Source organism: Anopheles nili, chromosome 3 (assembly GCF_943737925.1).
Source record: "Anopheles nili chromosome 3, idAnoNiliSN_F5_01, whole genome shotgun sequence".
Classification (NCBI taxonomy): Eukaryota; Metazoa; Arthropoda; class Insecta; order Diptera; family Culicidae; genus Anopheles; species Anopheles nili.
In genome coordinates, this window is record NC_071292.1 from 37968210 (window position 1) to 37990633 (window position 22424).

The 22424-nt window shown below is 47.8% G+C and overlaps 1 protein-coding gene across 1 annotated transcript in view; it reads left to right on the top strand.

Moving 5' to 3' along the window:
• The window catches only part of LOC128724193 (serine-rich adhesin for platelets-like), a 35506-nt gene extending 19064 nt beyond the window's left edge, over positions 1 to 16442 (top strand). The window contains exons 4-6 of the mRNA XM_053817959.1: positions 14893 to 15002; positions 16020 to 16078; positions 16396 to 16442. Of these exons, the coding sequence (XP_053673934.1) occupies positions 14893 to 15002; positions 16020 to 16078; positions 16396 to 16442 (216 nt within the window). The remainder of the gene's footprint in view (positions 1 to 14892; positions 15003 to 16019; positions 16079 to 16395) is intronic.
• Positions 16443 to 22424: the final 5982 nt, after the last annotated feature.

Sequence of the window (22424 nt, forward strand, 5' to 3'; positions counted from 1 at the left end):
ATCATTACCTCGCGATGTCGCTCGCGTGGAGCAATTGAACGGGTAAATCGAGGGGGGATATAATGGACATTTAGGGATTTGAGAGGCATTTGTTGACATGATGACTCTTACGCATCATTTCGACGTGATATCATTTCTGTTAGGAATGCCTCGCCAACGAATGCGTAGGCTTGTGTTTTTGTTGGTGAGTTATGTTTAATTTTCACCAAAGCACGCATACGCTGAGAACGCGAACGTAGCGACGTTCCATCCGTTACGTGATGGAACAAAAAGTGTAGGATGTTTCGACGGTGGAACTAATGATTATATTTAATTTGAACCCATCTCCGCGACTCATTCCACCAGATCGAGGTGAAAAGGAACGAGCAATTTTCCCATCACTATGATCAGCGATCCGATCCCGACCCCTGTGGGGATTGGGACTCTTTGTTTGCTTTCCAGATTGAGCCCGGACCAGCTTCCTTCCTTTGGTTCCTTGTTCTATGCCACCGATGCGCCGATTGTCGTAGCGGAATGCTTCCCATTTCCCATAGCGCCGCGAACGACCATGGCGGATCCGGATGGGCTGGTTCTGGCCCGGCGAACGCCAGAACGAAAGACATGCCATAAACGAACGAACGAAAGAACGCGAGAAAAGGTGAACGGAAAAGGTCGGAATCCTGCCATCGGTGTGGGTCTTTTTCTTCTACCTTCACATGCTTCAAGCTGCTTTTTATGCCCCTTGGGAGTCCTTTCGGGAGCACGGTTCTTACCCCGTCACGGCAGGTGGATAGGTAGAACAATCTAGCGGATAGATAATGAGTGATTCAGTCACCGTGATGCGTCACTCGCCGGTGCCGGTGGGAAGACGCCCGGTCGGAATCCTTCCGATCTGGCCGTAGGGCCGCGGTCAAGAATCTCACTCAGCTGCTGCGAGGTGTTAAGAGGTTAGAAAAGGGAATCTTAAGAATTTTAAACCGACCCATAGGGCCGACAAACGCCGCCGATCGTCTGCGTCTTGTTGCACTCTTGCACTCTCGTGCTCTTGCTCTTGCCATAGGAAGGAGACGAAAAAACTATGGTCCGTCTCGGCCTTTTCTCTATCTGGTTGTTTTTCACTCGATCGTGGCTGATCCGAGGTGAATTAAGATTTTTAGCTCAGCTTTGAAGGCCGCCGATGGCAGCGGGCAAGTCGTTCGATCGGAGATGGGATGAATCATTTTCGATTTCACCGCGAAAAATTGAACCACGCCGCTCGGTGAACTCGTGGTTCCACACGCGCGCGCTTCGTCTGTAGATTAAGGGCATCAGATTCAAATATAGCTGCTGTGTTTTGTTATTACGAGCTGCACCCATTTACACTGTAGAAATCTAGCGAATCATTCAACACGTGCCTACGACCTTAAAGTTGGAGGTTGAGTCTTGTGCATGCAGCAAACTTTCTCCTGGGGAATATGCCATCCTTTGACGGTAGAAAAACCTCACCTTGTCCAATCGGAAGCTATTCTAAGAGGCTAAAAACAACACATTATAAAGTGGTATTTTTCGCAAAAACTAAGTTTGCTTAAAACAAAATTTTATTTTTCATCTAATGAATATTGAAATTGTATTTATCATTTCTCAAAAATTCACTACCATTAAAAGCAACTGTAGCAGGATTGCTTTTCTCTACGGCATGATTCGATAAAATAGAAGAGCTTAAAGCTGGATCGGCTATGTACGCTTTGTTGTATATCGTGTGTGAGAGCGGGCTGTTCGGTTGAGTGCCTTATCATGTTCAAATGGGGACAGCTCTTTGGAAAGTTTCATCCACCCGCAAAATCCTAGTTGATAGCTACGATTCACTGACGAGTGGGCGGTCGAGTCTGTCTGTTCTATGATGGCAGAATACTAAGGGCACCAGAGTAAGTCCTGTGATGTTCGGTGGGGTAGAAAAAATTCTATCTTACGGTACTCTAAATAATGCTTGGATACGTTCCTGAATCACTTTCATTCAGGACAGAGAGAATCACTTTGCCAAATGAGTTCTTATTGAAATGGTTTATCAGAGCATAATATTGGTAAGTTCAGATACACAAGCTTTGGCTGTGAATGTTATGGCCAAGTCAACGAAATGAATGCTAGTTTACATCCTTTTTGTTGGTAAACTGTTTACCTGTGGTTAGCACGATAAAACCTTTAACAGTCTCGTGGTACTTCAATCAAACTTGAGTTTGTTTTTAGTGAGTTTGACTTGTTACTGAAGCTGTGCTCTTCACAGTACCACGACCATGCACTAGCAGAGCTCCAAATTTATAATTATGCAAAGCGTCGAGGCCACCGGGTATTAACCCCGTCGGTAGCGGTCGGTTAGCGCCGGTGGTGAAAACCATTATGTCTCAATAGTCGAGGACATAGCAGGGAGCGCCGTGAGAGCAAGGAAATAGAAAAGGTAAACCACCAGAATTCGGCTCGGATGCATACGTACACTGCGCCCGTGGCCGTATGGACGGCCGTGTATTGCGTCAAAATGTTGCGGCGTCTGGCGTCGTTCCAAAACGTGACCAGAAAGCGATAATTGATCGTCGAATGTGAGGGGGAGCTGGTAGAGTGCCGGCGCGGAGTGAGTGTTGAAATTGAACTGAAAATTCGCTTCGCCGTGCCGGCCCTGCCCGCGACCGACGCGATTCGGCGACGTGGTGGCTGGGAAAACGAAGCGTAGTGCTGGAAAACTTTCCGAGCCAGATTATGCATATTTTTAGCGGGATTGAAGCGACAGGCGGAAAGGAGCACTCGATAAATCAGAAGTTTGTTTGGGAGTTTAAATTGAGCTCTGGTTTTCATCTATTGCGTGGGAGACCACGTTATCTGCTCGTGCCAGCGCAGAGGCATCGTAGCCATCGTGGGAACATGGTTAATTTCGATGAGTTAATATTATACGTGCAGATTGATACAAAATTTGCGTCGTGTTCGACAGAAGTATAAATTTAGGCTCGTTGGTAAATAAAATAGAGCAACAACGCTTTGCAAAAATTGCAAAATGAACAGCTAACATTGCATATTGTACCCGCAACACAATGCTGCAAGTAGTTCGGAAGCACGACGTTCGTATGGGTCCGTTTGGAGGAACTTGTTTGTCATCTGATCAACATAAACATATCGATTACGCAACGGTACGATCCCGACGCATTCTACACCTCGTGTGCGTGTCGTGGCCTTCACTGGTGCCGTATCATCGATCGGTGTATTCATATTTTCTGCGCAATTTAAGAGCCATATTCTTGCGCGGTACGAACTCTTGCGGCTTTCGGTTCGTCCGTGAGGTTTCGTTTCAAGGCGCCTGATTTTCCCAAGCCCCTGAGCGAGCCAAGGGGGTGTGTATCAACTTCCATGGTTTGGCTGCAGCGCATCGTTGCCTTCCTGATCGGGTTGGTCCCTATTTGCGGTTTTTGGTGCGCTTTTACCCTCCTCCTTTAACGATGATAGTTTCAGTAAGTGCAACAAAAGCCGCTGGAGCATTCTCTAGCAGCGAGTTGTTCTTATAAACTGATATGCTTTACGGTAACGTACTTCGACGGTTTTCCCTACGATGATGTAACGCAAAGTGAACGCATTGCTTCAGTAATTCGCTCTTTCCCTGGCCAAGGCTGTTTGAGCTAATCCGAGGCATACGTAGGAAGCAACCTCGTTTAGTATGGCAGGAAAATTAGCATCGATTGGGACCGGTAGGGCGCTGCCAGTGCCCAACTATTTGCATACTAATTGAACTTTATTGCGTTGACGTGTGTTTGCGTGCTCATTAAAATGTTGGATCGATGGAGCGAAACCGTGCATATTGAGTCGCAATTTCAATCGCATTATAATTTATATTTTTGTTCGATTCGCACAAACACGAATGATCAATTTCAAAAGCAAACCACGGACAGTTTTGACGCTCAGGATGTGCAGGGTTTTTTATCGTACAAATAAAAGATCAATTCGCGTCTGCAAAAAGTAATATATATGTTAAGCGCGGGTAAAATAATTACGATAACAGCAACTTTCTCAACATACCGGACGCTACATCAATTATGTCACACATGTTGACACATCTACCGTGGAAAACCGATCATCATTATGTTGCCCCCGGTCAGTTGATGATCCAGCAAACATGTTAACGCTCCGCCTGGTGATAAACAACCTAGACACCCGCTATCGTTGTGTGCTAGCAAGCTTTTGCCGTGCGATATTCTTGGGAAATGTTCCCGCAGAACGACTCTATTCACATTAGTAGCAATCAAGCTCCAAATAGCGGCCTAGACGCGAAGAATAGGTTTTTGTAACTAGTGTACGTAGTTATCGCAGGAGTAGTAGTACTGCTGGCTCAGGTACCTCCGTAACAAGGGGGTAAAGGACACGTTGAGGATTGCATTGGAGCGTTTTGACGACGCGTATCGTGTTACTGGCATGTGTATGGGTGCCTGCCCTCTTGCGTCTGCATTATCGACGATTTGCTGACGTTTATAGGATGTAATCGAGCCCACGGAGCGATCCGGGATCGAACGGGAAAAATGATTGAACGAACACAGGCAAATCTGTCCCGAGGTGGTGTACTGTGTGGTGAAAATCGGACCTTGGAAAGCGGACATAGTTACAGAGCGAAACCCGATCGTTGGTAGCGAGAGTGACGAGAAGCGAATGTACCGTGGCAATGTGTTTCTAATTGCAATTTAAAAATAAACACGAAAAAGGGAAACAACAAAACGGATAATCGGAGCACGCAGTAAAAAACGTGAGGTGGTTTAATCTGCCCCACTGAAAATGAGCGCTTAGCGGATCCGTCTAGCTCTTTGGTTTTTTTGTTTCTGTTTAAAATTCCAAATTATCTTTTTGACAACCAACGAACTCGTATACATGCGTCCTGAGCATCTAATCGTAATGGTAAAAATAGGCTTCATGGGCGAAACTTCGCTCAACGTGCCGCACGCGTGATCCTTTTCAGAGGGAGAAAAATGCTCGCAGCTCATTAATTAGGTGCTTTGAAAGGCGTTGTGCAACGTACTGCTCCTAATCCTCGTTAATCCCGAGGATGAAACCTCTTTACAAGATTAGTCCTGTCATTTGTGGACGGATTGTCTGTGACCTTCACCGATGTCAGCGGCTAACGTTAACGAATGGCACTGTTCGGAGGTACAAACTTACGCCAAAGCCCTTGTTTGCACAGTGCCGTTTGGGGATGGCTTGATTTTTGGGGGTTTTTCTATCATGCAATCGGTTCTTCGTGTTATATGCGTTATGTGGATGGCCGTAGCGCATGTCAATTGATCTACATTTTGGGCTTTTGGTGCACGGCAACCGAAACTCCTAACGCGCATTCATAAGCGGGTTTAATTAGGCTGCGAGATTTCTTCATCACACTGCCCCGGGGTTTTTGGTTATCATACCGAAATCGCGATAATGATTTGTGATGGATGAAAATTGACCAAATTGTTGTTGAAATTGCGCAAAAGCAGTAATTACAACATCGATTCAAACGATGTGTCGGGTGAGGTGAGGGGCGTTCGTTTATTTTGTGTTGTGTGTGCCAAATTTTGGATCACTCCATTGCGTTGGTATTGATGCAGCCGGATATCGTGCATGAATTAATTTGCTCGTTTTTTCCCACCGTCGATCGCTTTCCGTGTGTTGTGTCATTTATTCACCCCTGCCACTCGAGATCATGAGCGTGAACATCGAACTATGCTTAGAAACATTTTGCCCGATGAATCTCTCGGTTGGCAGAGGGCAAACGGTTTCCTGAAGACACATCAGCCGGTAGCACTTGCTCATTTTCTCACAGACAATGGTGTTGGTTCGCATGTATGACCGATCCGGACGCTGCCTGGTGAGCAAGGCGAATGTTTGCTCAGGAAATATAGCTCCAACGGCGTCGCCTGCTCGAGACTCCCGGGAACCGGATGGAAGCCTTCGCCGTGAACCCGTGCGAATTTCAATGCCCGTCTTCATGCTACAGTTCAGAGGGTGCATTTACTCATCCAGTGGTTGCAGCAAAAGGCTTCGGTGGCGTGAGTGCAAACGCGCACGGATTTTGCAACCGTTCGTCCGAAAGTGAAAGCATCCCATTGGGATTCTTCTGAACCGGTGAAGACCAAACAAGCTGGATCGATTTAACTTTCTCGCCTTTTTTTTGGTTTGTTTGAAGACCTTCCGAATGACCTTCTGCTAGGCCGGCTCGACTAATCGTCTTGAGGCGGGTGTTTCTTTGTGGGTTTAACACAAGATTGCACGCCTGCACGCGTGCTGAAGTGTGGGGTTTGTTTTTTGCATTTATCATGCGATGATGGAAAATTTAATCTTGAAACAAAAAAGCATGTTTGATTAAGCGATTTATGAGATTGAACGAGCATCACCAACGAGCGCACTCGTCTGATCTTGCATGAAGCTGTGTTGATACGATCGAATAATTGAAAACCGTATCAGGTTTTTCCAGCACTCGGTCGGGTTTATTTTACCTACTTCCTTGGAGCAATTGAATATCGAAAATCTTCAAAAGCGTATCGCTCGGCGAGAATAGAGCTATTTTGTAACGAGTACGTCTGACAGCAACCGTGCCTTCTCCCGTGATTCAACCGAGGAACAAGATAAAATGGGTTTCCTCCATCTAACTGGGTACACTTCCGTGTAACCGCACCATCGCACGACGAGCGATTGGGTTGCGCCATTTTATCAGCTTCACTTCTTCCCATTTGCTTCCACCCCAAACCATGTGCATACCCAAAACCGGATGGCTCGAATTTGGATTGCTTCCTTTTGTACCGGGGTTTCGCTTCTACACGTTTCCCGCAATGCGCGTATTTTGCTGCGGCTGATTGTACTGCTCATTGTTGGCTCACGCTATGGATTGCCTTCGATTCAGGGCGTTTTCTTCGGTGCATTTAGCGCATTGTGTGTTCGGAAGAAATCGGAGACGCAAAGAAAATTCCACAACCTACCACGGCACGGCACCGAGCAGGAGCGGCAGCATCGTTGAAGCGTGGAGAAATTAGCAATCATTATAACTCAATAGTTGAATAGATGAATATGGTTGAATTTGTAGCATTTCCACGGGCGGCAGGGCGTTTTTTCCTCCTGCAATATTTTCTTCTTCGATCCTCGTAAGCTCGCGCGCAAATTGCAGTAAATTCAACACAATTTTTTCTCACACACGCACGCACACGCGTGGGATTGGGAAAATGGCTCGAATTGTGAAGCGAAAGAAGCGAGTGTTCCACACCGCGCTGTACGCACTATGCAAATTATGCCGAGCGGAAATAAGGGGTAGCCAATACATTGCTGCTAAACCAAACATGTTTCATTAGCCGCTGGATGAGAATCCCCGATTGGTAGCTTTCGAGAATTTGGATGGCATTGATTTGGAGCTCAGAGCTGAATGCCTGGTCATGCTGGCCATTTTCTACCAAATGCCAACCCTCATCATAATTTGCATTATCATTTCAATGTTAGTTTTGTAGCCAACAGATTGACAAACAAGCTAGATGCGAAAGAGAAAGAGATGAAGGTATTATGGAACGTGAGACCAATTTAGATAACTGGTGCAGATAATGTGCATTTCGATGGGCCATTGCTAGCGCGTGTAATCTGAATGAATTTAGTCATTTACTAAGCGTCGTTTACACGTAGTTTACGTTCAACCGCTCCGCACAAAATCGATGCTACAAGTGAAGAGAATGAGGAAGAGAAAGGCGTCGAAAGTACCTGTCGCTACTTCGCCAAGGAGCGGCGAAACGAGAAGGACAGCTTAGCTCGACGATTGCGCAGAACGAGATGGAAAAAATGAGCGTGCGAGTGAAATTGCCATTTACATGGCTTTCCATGCGTTTGTTTGCAATGGCAATAATTTATTGCTTTGTGCTTGATATCAAAACAGGCAGCTCTCGGAAATGGAGACAGCTCGCAAGCGAAACGCTCAAGCGCTTTGCGATTAGAAGAAGTCAAGAGCCGCCAGAGCCAACGCGTCGCTAAAACCTGAAACCCGATCAATTATCGCCTCCGGCGGCAGCTGTTGCAACCGGCGACTGACCGCGATGGAAATGCGGCACAAATGGATACGCAGACGCGTGCATTTCCCATCGCAGCAGCATGCAACGGAAGAATTCACCACCACTATCCGGTAGCATCCGACCGGAAGTGAAGGGAAAATCGCACGTCAATTCTTTCAATCCCGGGTTTGAGCTGATTTTTTTCCTGCCGCGGCTCGCGGTAGAGCGCACTAGAGCTTTGTGCCCACTTTCGCGGCCACCGGCCAGAAACTGCATTGCAACTGCATTTGCGCTGCATTCTCAAATACGCAGTAGACACCGAGTCGTCCGTCGCAGGTTTCCAAAAGCGTGTTTCCGAAAGCCAACACACGGCCAACTAACATCCGTATCTAACTGACAGCTCCGTCAGTGTTTCGACCATTTCGCCGTGTTGTCCCCGAGGCAGGGATTGTCACCATTTTTCGGGGTTTGATTTTGTTCGCACTTGTCCTCAAAAAGTAGGTTGCGTATTCTTGCAGGTTGTCGCGGGAACCGGATTTTCCTGCATCACTTCCTGCAGCTCGTCGAAATGCACACGCTAGCGGAGTGGAAAATTGGCGCATCGGAACCACTGGTCCTGTGTGCGTTCGCATAGCATTCGCCAGGACAATGTGCACCTGCATGTATCACGTGCGTGTGTGCGTCATTTTTCGTGCACGTGCCTGGGCTTTGGTGTGATTGTGTGTTCGCAGTGTGTTCCGTTCCGTGGGGGTGATTGTGCCGGCCATCGGGATTGTGCGGATTGTGCAGTAAACGTGCAGCGTGACCGCGACAATCGCCCAGTCGCGGGATCGTGCATTTTTTTGCTGTGTGTTTCTGGTGACGTGAAAACTGCGGAAATCTATTTGCTGTGTAGCTGCGACGAACGTACCCGTTCGAGCGGCAAGTGGAAAATACTATCGATCGAATAGGAAAAGTTTCAAAATATCCGGAAAAACAGTTAGCTTGCTCACATCGACGCCAGGATGGAGCCGGACGAGCTAATCACGGTTCGGGTTCAGTACCTCGTGGATAGTGACCCCTTCAATAGCCTCTCGATGTATCCGATTCCATCGCGAGCTCCGGTGTTTTCGTTCGCCAGTGCCGTTCCTTTGGCAACGCAACTCGGAGCCCTTCTCAGGCATCTTGGTGCTCCGCAAAGGGTAAGCGAAAGGATCCTTCGATCGTAGTTCCTGGTGGTGGACTCTACCCAAACGCCTGTAGCAATCACTCCTCGACTTCAGTTCCTCAACGTACCTATTCACATTTCACAGGCCTTATCAATTAGCAGCGTAATCGTACCGCACGTCCAAGGGAACGTCACTCGCACGGGAAATATAATTAGATCTGTGGTTTTCTGGTCGATCGAAAGCGAATCTCAAGGAGGCTGGAACAGCCGACCACCAACCCGAATGCTTTGCGAAGCATGTGCTTTCTTCCACACCACTAAAAGAACGATAAACCTTGCGGTGAAACGTTTCTTTACTTTTTTGCGCACCATTCGCGAAATTATCCTACATTCCATTAGCCGAGCCGTGGGCTCTTCCGCAAATTGAATTCGTACAGTTAGATAACATCAAACACACATCCACCCATCCATAATGTTGGATATTTTGTAGCAAACGGTTCGACCCATTTCCCGCGCACGTCCACCATAAAATTCAATGATTTCTCGGTGGTTGCGAGCGAAAAAAGCGAAATCCGCCCAAGACGCATACCGCAGAAGCTCGCCAAAAGACAACCGTTCGATTGTCGGCCTCAGTTACCCGTTCACGTACGAAGCTTCTTTTTTTCAGGCACGCTACTCGCATCACGGGTCACGTTTCTTTGCGGTCGGCGAACTGGCTGGGTCCAGGCCGCCCAGGGAAACACGTTGCGTTTCGACTTCCGGCTGCTTGGACGCGGGCTCAGCGATTGCGATGGGCTCAGGCGAAATTACGAAGCCTCCGTTCGTTTTCGGTGGCGTGTCGGGCGTTAATTTGCGAAAACAATAACAATAAATTGCGCGACCAGCCGTCGACCGGGTGGTGGCTTCTTGCTTTCGCCTCTGAAACCACGGCCCACCCAAGAGCAAGATTCCGACGGCGAAAGGTTGATACACGGCGCGATCACAACCGTCCTGAGTTCGCTTGCTTGATGATTGGTAAATTTGTCGCGAATTTTGTCACTAATGGATTGTGTATACTGATAGTTTTATTTTTTTTTTAAATTTTGGTCTGGATGGGTGAGCTGTGGCGTAACGCACCGAACGAGCCGCTATTTCCGATGGAGAAGTGGCGAAGTTCTAGGTGTTAATGGTTGCACTCGATGCTTGCGAAGGATAAATGCGTGTTTATCCGGCTGAAGGCACAGGAAATGCGTGCCGTCAAGCGCGCCTATCTCAGAAAAGCATGATGCTTTTGATGTGAGTTGTGGTGCGTTTAGTTGGAAATGTACAATCGCATCCAGCCGAGAACGAAGTGTGTTCGAAAAATGTTCGCTCTTCTTTCGATGTAAAGCAATGGCGAGTTTGTTAATTAACGAGTGCGTTAATTTTTTTTGAATTATCAGAAGAATGTCTCGTAAAACCTGCTCAATCTGCACATTCCAAATCAATACAAAATGAGGTCAAAAAGCCACAAACTGAAATTAATTTTAAATACGTCCAGGACATTTTTATGCGTCTAGCGACAAGATTAAAGTGTCAGATAGCGTGCCTGTTACAATCGCACTGACATTGACTTGGTATTTAATGGCCCAATAGATGGTAATAGATTTCAACGACAGACAAACTCTGTGATTCTCCGTACTTTCTACATTATGCGCTTCGCAACAATGACACATAAAAGTGAAGGAAAACTGCACCCTGTGAAACACACATCCTGTAAGGTTAAGGGTTAGGCGTTGCGTTAGATGACGGCACAAAGATTGGATTGCGCTCATTGCCGTAACGCATCGTACAAACGGTAGCGTAGAGCTATCTCCATCGATCCTTGGAAAATCTCCAAAAATTTTAGAGATACTTTGTGGTTTTTGGCACCACTCACGCACGCGGCTATTCTCGCTTTTGTCGTTTCATTCGCGATGGTCTCCCTCCCGATCAAGATGGGTCCGTTTTATTTCCCATTGAAATTCAAATGAACCACCCTCTGGCGACCAATCAGCCAGCCGTTCTGGCGTCTCCCATCGGTTACCTCATTTTCCTGTCCCATTGTTACACTCTCTATCGCAGGAATATCGCGCTGCTTTGGCCTACATTCGTTGAACGATTCCATCGATCACATCTCGGTGCGAGATGGAAATGGCGCTTAGTGAATTCGCGCTGTCCAAGGCAAGCCATCGCCTGCAACTCTCAACTCATTCGATTCATTCATTCGAAGCCAGCCGGATCGAATGGTAAATGGTCGAGCGGGGCTGCGAATGGTCGATTGGTTGGCTACCAGCGCGGCCAGCGACACCCTTGGCTGATCGTTTCGCGCGTAAGATTTATTTTCGGCCTTCCGGATGGGTGGCTGGTTTCGAGGGCGTCAAAAGTGAAACGGATATCCAACCGTACGGCACTGGGAGCAAGGAAAAGCCAACCCTCCGGCCAACGGAAATGCGGCACAGGGCGCCCGGTCGAAGGTGCCTTCATCGTGTGCTCGACGCATTTGGCAAATGCAAATGAGCGGTTGCCGGTTACGTAAACGAAGAAAACGGCCATCCATCAGCAAACCGCGAACCATGCACTAGGGGTGATCGATTGAAAGTGAGTACGATTTCAATTTAGCCGTTCGTGTACCAGCGGGGTTGCACTGTCACGGAGGCTTTTACGTCTTCATGCGCGACGGTTCCTGCGTTCTTTTTTCTTTTGTGTCACCAAAAGCGAAATCGTCTACAATCTTCACCCCAAACCGGATACCACGCACGGTGCATGACGTGTAGCAACACGCGTTGCTTTGTCCTGTCGAAAGTTTTGAGACGTTTCTTAACTGACAATATGTGGATGGGTTGCGTACCGGTTTTCGCATGAAAAGGGGCAGTATGTTTGCATTTCACAAGTGTTTTGAATAAGTAAATCTGCATTGGTGTCACTTTTTGACCACAATGCACGCGCTGCTTGTTTTGTTCTACCTTATTTGTGCAGGAACTCGGAACACTTTGCTGTATTGCGGATAGTATCAAAGAAACTGTTATACTGAAGGATAAAAAAGCAAATGAGCGGAATCCCTTGATGTATAACTGTAGTTTCAATAGCATAAAAACAGTATTTAATATACAGGATACACATAAACGTTCGAATATTATTGATGAATCAGGTGGAGAAAGTGAGTAGATCAATAATTAAGTACTCAGCAAACAGCTTAAATTCAGCTCTTGAGACTTTAACACCGATTATACATTATACGATTGGCCTATTATGGATTGAGTAAAGAATAGCAAGTACAGCAGATGTGATAATGTGATAATGTGATAGTAAGTTCTATTGCTATAATATAGTATAAATAAAGTGTTTGCTTTGATATTATCCACTAGTCCTTGAATCTTGATCTGATTGATTACCTTCCAGCAGCGGTCAATCTGGCACACGAATCTGTTGCAAGTAGATGCAAATGAAGCATCCACCCAAAAAGAAGTATTTTGACAGCTACCATTGTACCTCTTGGCAGAAACTTACTCGCTCGTGCCAGATGCGTGTTTCACAGCTTGCGGCTGGCGACACGTTCCGGCTGTATCCATTACAACACTGCTCCATCGTTGTGCCAGCACTTGGTTGATCGTTCTTCCGGCGATTCGTCGCGTGAAGATGGCGTGTGAATCACGATGTTCGTGGACGCCCGCTCACTAGAAACTAGCGAGCTATCCGGCTCATCTCTTACAGCATCGCGCATCATTACGCGCTTCGAAAACCGCACCAATGGGCGCCTATGTTGGTGAAGAAAAAAAAGCACAAAATGGAACCTCCCCCAGGCGGCACTTCTAGCCCCAAGGAGTTTTTGGGATCCACCTATCGGGGTGGGCTCCAATGCAAGTGCTGAACTGCTGGCGCACTCGCGGTGTCGAGGGTCTGCTGCAAATCATAATAATGGCTCAGTCACACCGTACGCCAGGGGGAATTGCGGGTTCCCCTTTGCGACGTAGAACGTGCCGAATGGGGTGGGTACAGGCATGGGTTGTTGGTTGCATATAATTAATGGCACCTCGGATGAAATCGAAAGCTCACCCGGTTCAAGCGGCGCTCGTCGCGCTTCAATTTCCACGTTTACCGACTTCACGCGAGAGCACGCGAGAAATTATCACGCAGCCGGGTTACAAGCTGTTACAAGCGAACATAGATCAAAAAGCAATCCAGCTGGAGAGCAACACGATCGCGGAAGACACGTAACTAATTCGTAACACCCGCCACATGTGGAGGTCTAGAAGCAGAGATCACACAGTTAGCCGAGCCGAGATGATTCGTTGTGGCATTATCTCACTTTTTGCCTCACACAATGCACAATCGATCACGTACGTCATCCACGGTGCGGTTGATAATGCAGTTGGCTCAAGCGAAATGACCCGATATCGCGGCGTGCTCATATACCCACTCTAGACCTCGTTGTTATCAAGCGTTTTTTGGGTTTTTTTTTTTTGAGAACACCCTGATTCAATGGTGCATGGCGTGATAGAATGAATTTATTCCCCCGCGGAGCACGGAGCTTGAATGTAATAAAAAAAATGTGTCACTGTCTCACGATGCGGTGTTACGGTGTTGCTTTTTAAAAGTTCATTACGTGCGAAAAACCCACCCAAGCCATGGCCAAACAACCGCAAGCGTAATGGTACACCAAAAATGCACTCTTCCGTGTACGGCATAGATTCGGGTTCGATGTGCTTCTTTTTTTTGCGCTTTCTTCAATCAAAACTGACACGGATTATGCATCACATTAATTATAAACGGCTAAAGAAGTGTGTGTTTTCCTCGCTGTCAGAATGTGATAAATTGTTTTATCACTTGCATCCTGCGAAGCGGAGCCGCCAAACCCGCCATATCGTCGTCTTGTATGTCCATTTCGCCACGCTGCGGTCGACGCACGGGACAGCAAATAGCACAGTGTCGAAAAGAGACGCACCGATCCGTTGGAAGGGCTTCGCGACGTGAATAACGCGCTGACCGGTGCGCTCGCTGTTCCATTCGGAAATGATCCAGTTGCAGCGGGACGATTTATGGCCGTGGCGTTCCGCACAACAAAAAAAAAGAAGGCTGGCCCAGCCTGGGTCGCGGGGCGCAAGTTTTATTTTTCTTCGGCGTTGCCGTGTTTCGGAAGCTTCGGTTATTACATTTTCCCATTTTGGATGCACTTTGTTGCTTGGTGCACAAATGGTGTATATGTGTTTACACAGTGACCGCGTGTGCAGATAGAGCTAATATTAATTTTTCATCGTTGATGAGCAACGGCAAAAAAGGCAGAAAAGAAAACTACGCCGGCGAGTGATGCACCTCGAAAGCACCGACTATAAAACCGAATAATAAATTTTCATTTTCATTCGCCTTGCGAAGCGCGTTTTTTTTGTCGGTATGTGCATTTTTTTCGCTCTGCGGTCAGGTCGCTCATCTCGGAGGATAATTTCAGGCGGAATTGGATACGTACCAGCCAATGGCGGATGGCAAGTAAAAACAAAACGCCCATCACCGTTGAAAATGTGTCATGAAAATCTACCGAATCACCCTTTTTCGGTAGGAGTTGCACAAGTTTTCTTTGAAACAAATTGCTAAAACCAATTTTCAAGCTTACCAGAAGTGCAGTTGCATTCCTGTGCCACGCAGGTTGCATACATCCGAGTTCATACTTTCAATCTCTCGCGTGACGGTATTATTATGATCATATTTGACAGCGTCTTCTCGCAACGCATCTCTAATTACTCAACTTTTTTTCTTCTTGTTCGCTTCGCCTTCCAGCTCGACGATGCCGCCCTGCAAGTGTACAAAGACGGCGACTATGGAGCGTACCTGGATCTGGAATCATCGCTGGCCGAGCAATCCGAAGATATCGAAGGTCTCAACTCGAAGTAAGTAAGCTGTCGTTTGTGTGGGAACCGTTAAAGTTTTTTTTCTTTTCCCCGCCCAAGCCCACCGCGCTGGATTTAAATTGGTCTTACCGGAATCCTTGTCGCCACTTCCGGCGTGGCCGGAATAGTCGAGCTAATTGCAACGCATTAATTTCCCGCCCAAGAATGAGGCGAAAAATGGTTCGGCGCTCAACTCTCTCTGCCTCCCCTCTCCATTAGACAAGTTTTTTCCTTCGTTGGGTCGCTTTTCTTTGTCGCTCGCGAATGGGTGAAAAACTTCAACCGGAAGTGCATGCATCCCGGCCATAGTTTGTAACGACTTCGTTTTGTGTTGTCGCCAAAGTTGGACCCGTGCACTTTCATCTGCGAGTGTCCAGCGACGTGACCTAGGATTCCAAATGAAAAAGAGGACTCTTTTTTGTCAGATGCTTTGTCCTTGCTTTGTTCGGCTTATGCAGAGTAGCAGCAGTGGGTGCAATATCCAAACGACGCAAGCGGCAATAAAGTGTTGCTGCGTGTTGAAGCTGAGTGTTTTTTTTCTTTTTGCAAGTGTCTCCTTAGCAAAGTCATCTTCCCAAGATTTTTGGTAAGATATCGCTAGCGCAGTTCGGTGAAGAGTTGACAATGCACTTGCACGAAGTAACTTTTTTTTCTTGTGTGTGCGATTGGAAAATTAATTTTGCTATGGTTGAGCGAGAATGACGTGTTAAAAAACTGCTCGCTTCACTAATTGGATAACGATTTTGAGATCATGGAAGAACTAATTTGAATGGTGTTTTTTTTACTTCCTGCTACGAGGCTGCGCGGATTTTCGTGCTAATTATGCGCATAAACTCAATGTTTGCAGACGTCGCCACATTTCGGTCACGGGCTTTAGGGCGCAGGCGGTTTGATTAAACTTTGAGTTCGCATTTCTAAGTTTTCTTACCCATTTATCCAACCCGGTGAACCAATCCATAATGAAGTGTAGTATTTATGAATTTTCTTTCATTTTCATCTCGTTTCTTCTCCGTACAGCCGCAAAAACTCGCTGGTCGTCCGCACGCAGCTCAGCGTCCGAGTTCACTCCATTATCGGTAAGTCCAGAAGAATTATGACGGGCTCAGGCACGTCCTGTTCATGCGCCTTTTGGGAGGCCAAAAGCCATCCCGCAAGGCTTCCGGTGCACGGGAATGACAAAATATTTTGCCCCTCAAGAAGTGCGGTCATAGGTCTCGTCCGTGAGAACGTGCAGCCAGCTCGGGGCGATCGAAGAATCGTATTCCCCGTCCAAAGAATCGTCGACGCCGTCGTGACGTCCACGCGATGGGAAAATGAGATCCCTGGAATCGTGCTCCGTGCGCCGGTGTGCAGCTTTCGGTCATAAACGTTTATGGTATATTTGGATGTTTAGATCTTTATGGTCTGCCCGAACAGGCTAATCATGCCTCGGGCCTTTAGAGATGTAAAAGTAGTGTTTTTTTTTCTCTCAAACCGGGCTTCGTTTACCCTGCCCTAACCACCGAGCCTCCGTGTTCTGGGTGGGTTTATTTTTAATTTCTTCCACCCATAAATACTTGCGATAAAGCTTACTGTGAGCGATATTGTTTGCAGTGCGATCCGGACGATGTTGCAAGCCCCAAAGACTTCGGTAAATTTCCACCGTTACTTTCCAGACACAAAGCATGTGCATGCTTTACGATAAGCCAACTTAAACGTGTACAGCTGCTGGTCGTCTTATGGCAGGTGGGCAGCCAAGCGAGCTTTACCGGAGACAAAGAACATTCCCGGAGAACCAAATTCCTTCCGGAATTTCTTGCGACGGAGTTTGTTCCTCCATCCCACCGCTGTACGCTACTTGCCACCAATGTGTGTTTCACTTCCCGTTGGGGCTCGAATGACAAAGCGGTATCGAACAGCTTCTATGGGACACCAGCTTAGCTCTCGTCTCAATCGTCTGCATAACTTACTTCGCTGGCTCTTTCTTTGATGTTTCACTCAATTAACTCCATTTTACGTTCATGTTTGGATTCGTAACGCCACACCTGGGCGTCGCTCTAAGGCTCCGGAACTCAGACACGGAACCCAGAACCCTTCCGATCGGTACCTTTCTTTTCATCGCATCCGATGCTGCTGCGAAGCGGAAGACGTTATTTTTTATTATTATTTTGACGCACGTCTACCAAAGGCATCTCGGTCGGGAGGAGATCGAAGGAAATTGTGTTAGATATTGCGTCCGTACGTCCGTCGGCAATGGAGCAAACCGGAGCGAGGCAAGGCACCCAAAACGTGCACCTATCAACCGGGAACTGTTGAGGTGTTCATCTTTCTTTTTACAGCCTACATGGCGCGGTTCTCGCCTTTCTTCACAGTCGAAGGACGACGAAAAGTAAATAAATTTCAAATTAGATCTGTAGAATGCTGCCCCGGTGGTAGGTAATGAAATGCAGCGAATTTAGCTCTCCGTTTGATGGCGGTTGATGTGCTTCATTTTTATTTTGTCTAAATTATGCTAGGACTTGATATCGTTTGAGCATACTTTCAAATTGTTGACAAGTTTTATGTAGCACGCAAAATTTTGTTAAATATAAGCCTGAACAATTACCACGCTATTTGCAAGCCATCAAGTCAAACTACTGCTTGATCAGCGTAGCGGTGGCGTTCAACAGGTTCATTTACGGAGAATTGCGCAGATTCACATCCCGATGCAGCGTTAGACGCCCATAAAGCTTGAATGTTTGAGAAGCAAATTTCCCACCGGGATGGAAATAAAATTTATTCCATACCATTACCTCGAACGCTTCCTCGAGCGCCACCGGCACAAAATTCACAATGGAAGCAGCAAAAACCGAACGGGACGCAATCCCCCATATCGTTCCGGGTGGCAGCCAATCCGGTTGCAGCCGATGCACACTGCATTGGATTGCATTTGCAAATGCAGTCCCAGCGACGAGGCGCACCATCCTGACGATTGCCATGTAATGTCGTGCGTCTCGCTGCCACGGTTGAATGGGTTGGCGTTTTTTTTTCGTGTGCATCCTGCCGCAATTTGTCTCTACGCGCGCTCTCGCGGTCGATGTGCAACGAACTGGTTCGTTGGATGGAAGCCGATAAATTTCGCTTTTCACTTCAGCGGTCGCTCCAGCTCCGGCAAAAGCCGGTGGCGTGCTGGTACGCCACTGCTGGGGATTGAGTTTAAATCACCGCTAGTGCGCGCTGCAGACCGTTTCCGACGGGTGCTGTTAGACAAATTGATTATCGGTCGTTGCGGTTACCTTTTGGCGCGAAATTATCAGCATTTTCGTGGAGCTGCTAATTGATAAAGCTCGTGGCTTTTTTTTTGGTGGGATACTGCCTTCATGTTACAATACATCACCATCACCAAGCATTGGCACAAGCACAAGAAGCAGCAGTAACTTCTGCACCCTGGAAAAAGCCGCTCGGAGAGTCGGCGATCCGAGATAGCGTCGATATTTAAATTGACCATAATGATTTTGGGAACCTAGCGCCCTGCTGAATGCTGGATGAGCGATTGCGGACCGTGATTTGGATTATCACCGCAAGCGGCCACACTAATAACAGTAAAGGTTAACCGCCCAGCATCATTAACTACCGTTTGATCGACTAGCGGTTGGGTGCGAACGCGCCCATTTTCCGAAAAGACACACGTAATCGGGAGGAAGTACTCCGAAAAGGGCCACGAGCGGGGCTGGGAATAAAGAAACGTAACGCATCATTAGCTCGGGCGGAAATCCTACGCCACCGCCCACGACGCAATCAATGATCAACAAGCGTCAGCAGTGTATGGATGGTTCATAACCATTTACTCACGCGCGCGAAAGGAGAAAGGAGTCGAGCGAAGCAGAATGGGAAGGCAACTCCACAGAACGTGGCCGTGGAGGAGTCACGCGTGGAGTATGTTTCGTTGCGCGCCGAGTCTGACCCTAGCGACCCGTGTGTCTCCTGGCTGCTGAATCGATGTTTTGTTATGCTAATTAGGCAATTATCGCTATCGAACGAAAACATAACCATCGATCGGTTTCGGATTCGGTCATAAATTCATACGAACTTATCGGTGCGGGGTCTCGCACTATTATTATGCTGATGATGCTCCTGTTGCCATGAGCACGATGACGGTAAGAGACGGCATGTTGCTGGTGCCATGGAGTGATCATTATGGAAATGGTAATACAGATGAAGTGTGTCGCTGACACAGTGCTTCATTGACTGCATTGTTGGGGTCGTCCATTGCTTCTGTGGGGTCCGTGCGGCTCGAGTATGAATTTCCATCTTTCATTGCAACAACGCACAGTGTGGTTGCTTCGCGTTTCAAGAGATCCGAGGCTGGCGGATTCTGGAAGTGGCCATTTCCGTCTTAGAGCGAGCTTTTTTTGTGTGTTAGAAAAGCGTGCCATTACACTCGGGAGCGATTCGATCGCCCCATTGTTGTAATGTGTTTATTTTTGCTTGTTCTTTTTGTTAAGGAAGCGCAAAAAGTGGTGTTTCTTACAGCAGATGTAAAAACTGTATACACCACATTTTCAGTCGTTGTTTGCCTTTGGATAATTCAAACAGACGGCTTACCCGATCGTATTGCAAACGTCACGCACACCATGTGGTAAGGATTGCCTTCCAGCCACAGCAGGCCACGTGAGCTACCCGCAACGAAAGAGTCCGTGCAAACAAACGCGACTTCAACGACAGTCTCGTGTGAAATGCGACCGGCTAATGATGATGTCAGCTAGCGCGTTATCTGGACAGGAACTAAGCACGGCGTATGTGTGCCATCTGCGCCGAAATGCCCGCGGCAGCAGCGTCGTCTTGTGTTGTCTTGCGCAAACAACCTTCTAAAATATCCACCGTCATCCTGAGCCCAATTCGGTCATCGGATCGCACCGAAATGTCCCCGACACAACACCCTCGTGGGAGGGAAATTGCAAAGGGCCACGCTGGCGATTAGCTTCATTCGGTATTCTAGCGTCGGAATCGATAATAATGCTGCTCCCGAGTGCCGGGAAATCAAGGCAAGCGGTCAAATGGACGATAATTTGAGAATTCTCTAACCGAATCGGCCGCAGCTGTGCATTTTTCGGGGCAAAAGGCCTTGTGCTGGGGGCACGATCCTAAACGGCACTTTATTAGCATCGTGGCCGTGGTGGTGGTGACGATAGTTGGCCGGGATACGAGCTTGGCCGCTCGTAATGATCGGGCAGAATTCACAAACTCCCGTCGGCGTAACCAGGGTCTAACGCCGTCGTCTGTAGTGGCCAGTACGTGATGGAACGCGCCGGTGGCGAGATTCTTATGATGCGGTTAATCGAAAAGATAAAAAAGGGCCCCCGTGGCCCAGTGCCGGTGGGGCTAACGGGAAATTCAATTCGAAGACGATTCCTTTGCGAGGCTTCGATTGGCACGCCGCAATGGGATGCCCGGAGGACACCGGGTCCGGCTGATGGTTGAGTCAAATTTGAGAGCGCCCTAGCCGTTGGGCTGCAATAAACACCGACATAAAACCCGAGCTCTAGGTCCGGGAATGGGTTTGTGGAATGGGATAAAACCAAAAACGGCAAATCATTCAATCAGTGCCCCCCAAAGGCTGGTCTTTTTCCAGAGTCGGTGTTCTTGACCGTGGCAAGGAGTCGCATCGTTTGGTTTTCCCTCCGGAGATACTTCGGCTTGTGGAATCCGTCTACGGCCAAGAAACGGGACACTTCGATTCGGATGAATCCCAGCTGGGGTAAAACTGCATGAAAAAAGTGGCCAAAAAGAAGAAGAGACCCACCCGAGAAGCGAAGGAAAAACACCATCACCACCTGGCGGTCGGCCCCTCGCGAGCGTATGTTTTCATAATAAAGTGAGGTTACGTGCTTTCACTAATCGACGATAAAAACTTCCTCCGGCAGGAGCTATACTTGAAACCGGCGTCCTTCGGCCACGGTAAAAACGAGGTAGAAATTCCTGTCCAGGGCGTTCCATTTTTGTTCCGACGTGTGCTACCGTCGATATGCCAGGCACGGCGCTCAATCGTGGTAGATGGATGGCTTCATTTGAGACGCTGCAGGAACGAGATTATTCAGCGAACGAGATTATTAAGTAGCCTTCGAGCATGATCGTTTATTAGTAAAACAGTGCCAATTATCCATCGACCGGACCCGGCGTGGGAAGGATTTAGTCTGCCATAAGCCAGAATCAACGCTTGCAGCTGGGGCTGTCGCTTTTATACCACCGGATCGAGCGATCCACTTCAACACGCGGCCCGTCATTGCGTCTTTTGAGCCGCGGGATTTGGGCTTACATATGTCAAAATTAATCACCCGTCAATGACGCTCGTTAAACAGCTCGTCTGAGCCAGAGCAGCAGTGCCCTCGAGTGACACAGCGCTGCTGACTGCTGGGTCGCGTCTTCACTTAAGCGCGTACAATATTGAAATGGTTCAAATATTTACACGACGGTGGAGCCGTGGCCGGGGGCGGTAGAGCCATGGCAGCACTTAGGCAGTGACAAAACCGCCCGAGTTTGGAAACCGCTCGCACGGTTGTTGAGAAATCGCTTGGGCAAGGTCAGTGATGGTAAACAGGCTTAAAGGCTGTTGCACTTACGGTTTGCTTAATGATTTGCGTTCACGATCGATCCACGACCGGTAATGGGGGGCGATTGTGGGTTTGCGTTGAGTATGTGTGTGTGTCGCAAGACGACCCAGTTAAGGTGACACAAAAAGCCAAACTGTTCAAACCCTGGTTCTATTGCTCGTAAGGAACCAAACGTCGATCGCTTGATGAACCACGATTAAACTTCTGGAGGGAAAACCCCAAGGTTGGCCGCCATTTCCGTAAACAGAAAGCGTCTGCTAAGTGTGTCGATTGTGCCGAAGTGAGCACCGGGCTCACTCGTGCCAAGTCAATCACGCACCGCTTTACTCGATCTTTATTTTTATGTCCTCCCGTGTTTTCTCCGATCGTGATAGCCAATCGAACGGAGCGGGCTGTTCATCGAGCGTGTGTGCGTGTTTCCTTTTGCTCTGCCATGTCCACAACGTCGCAGCATTTCACTCGATCGTCGGACCCATTCTTTATTGTTTATGACAAACGTCCTACAATCCCTACTGGGTGAGCTTATATGGCTGCATTGGGCCACTGAACGAGCTACAGTTCGAACCAGATTTTTGGGTGTTGTACGATAAGGAAAATTTTCGGGAAATGGCTCAGTTCACGGAGCCAAAAATAAATTTTAGTAGGAACTGGGTCGGACACCTAATTTCATGCATTTCTCGAAAGTGAAAAGTTGCAACCGATGGTGTACTTGCATTTTATCGCTGCACTGTACTCTACGTAGGCATTGCATTGTAACCGCCACCGGAAGCATTCCCCGGCGAGAGGAAAAAAGCTCGTGAAAAGTGTCCCTCGGTCCGGAGTGATATTGCATTGCCAACCGTGCTTCCAGCCT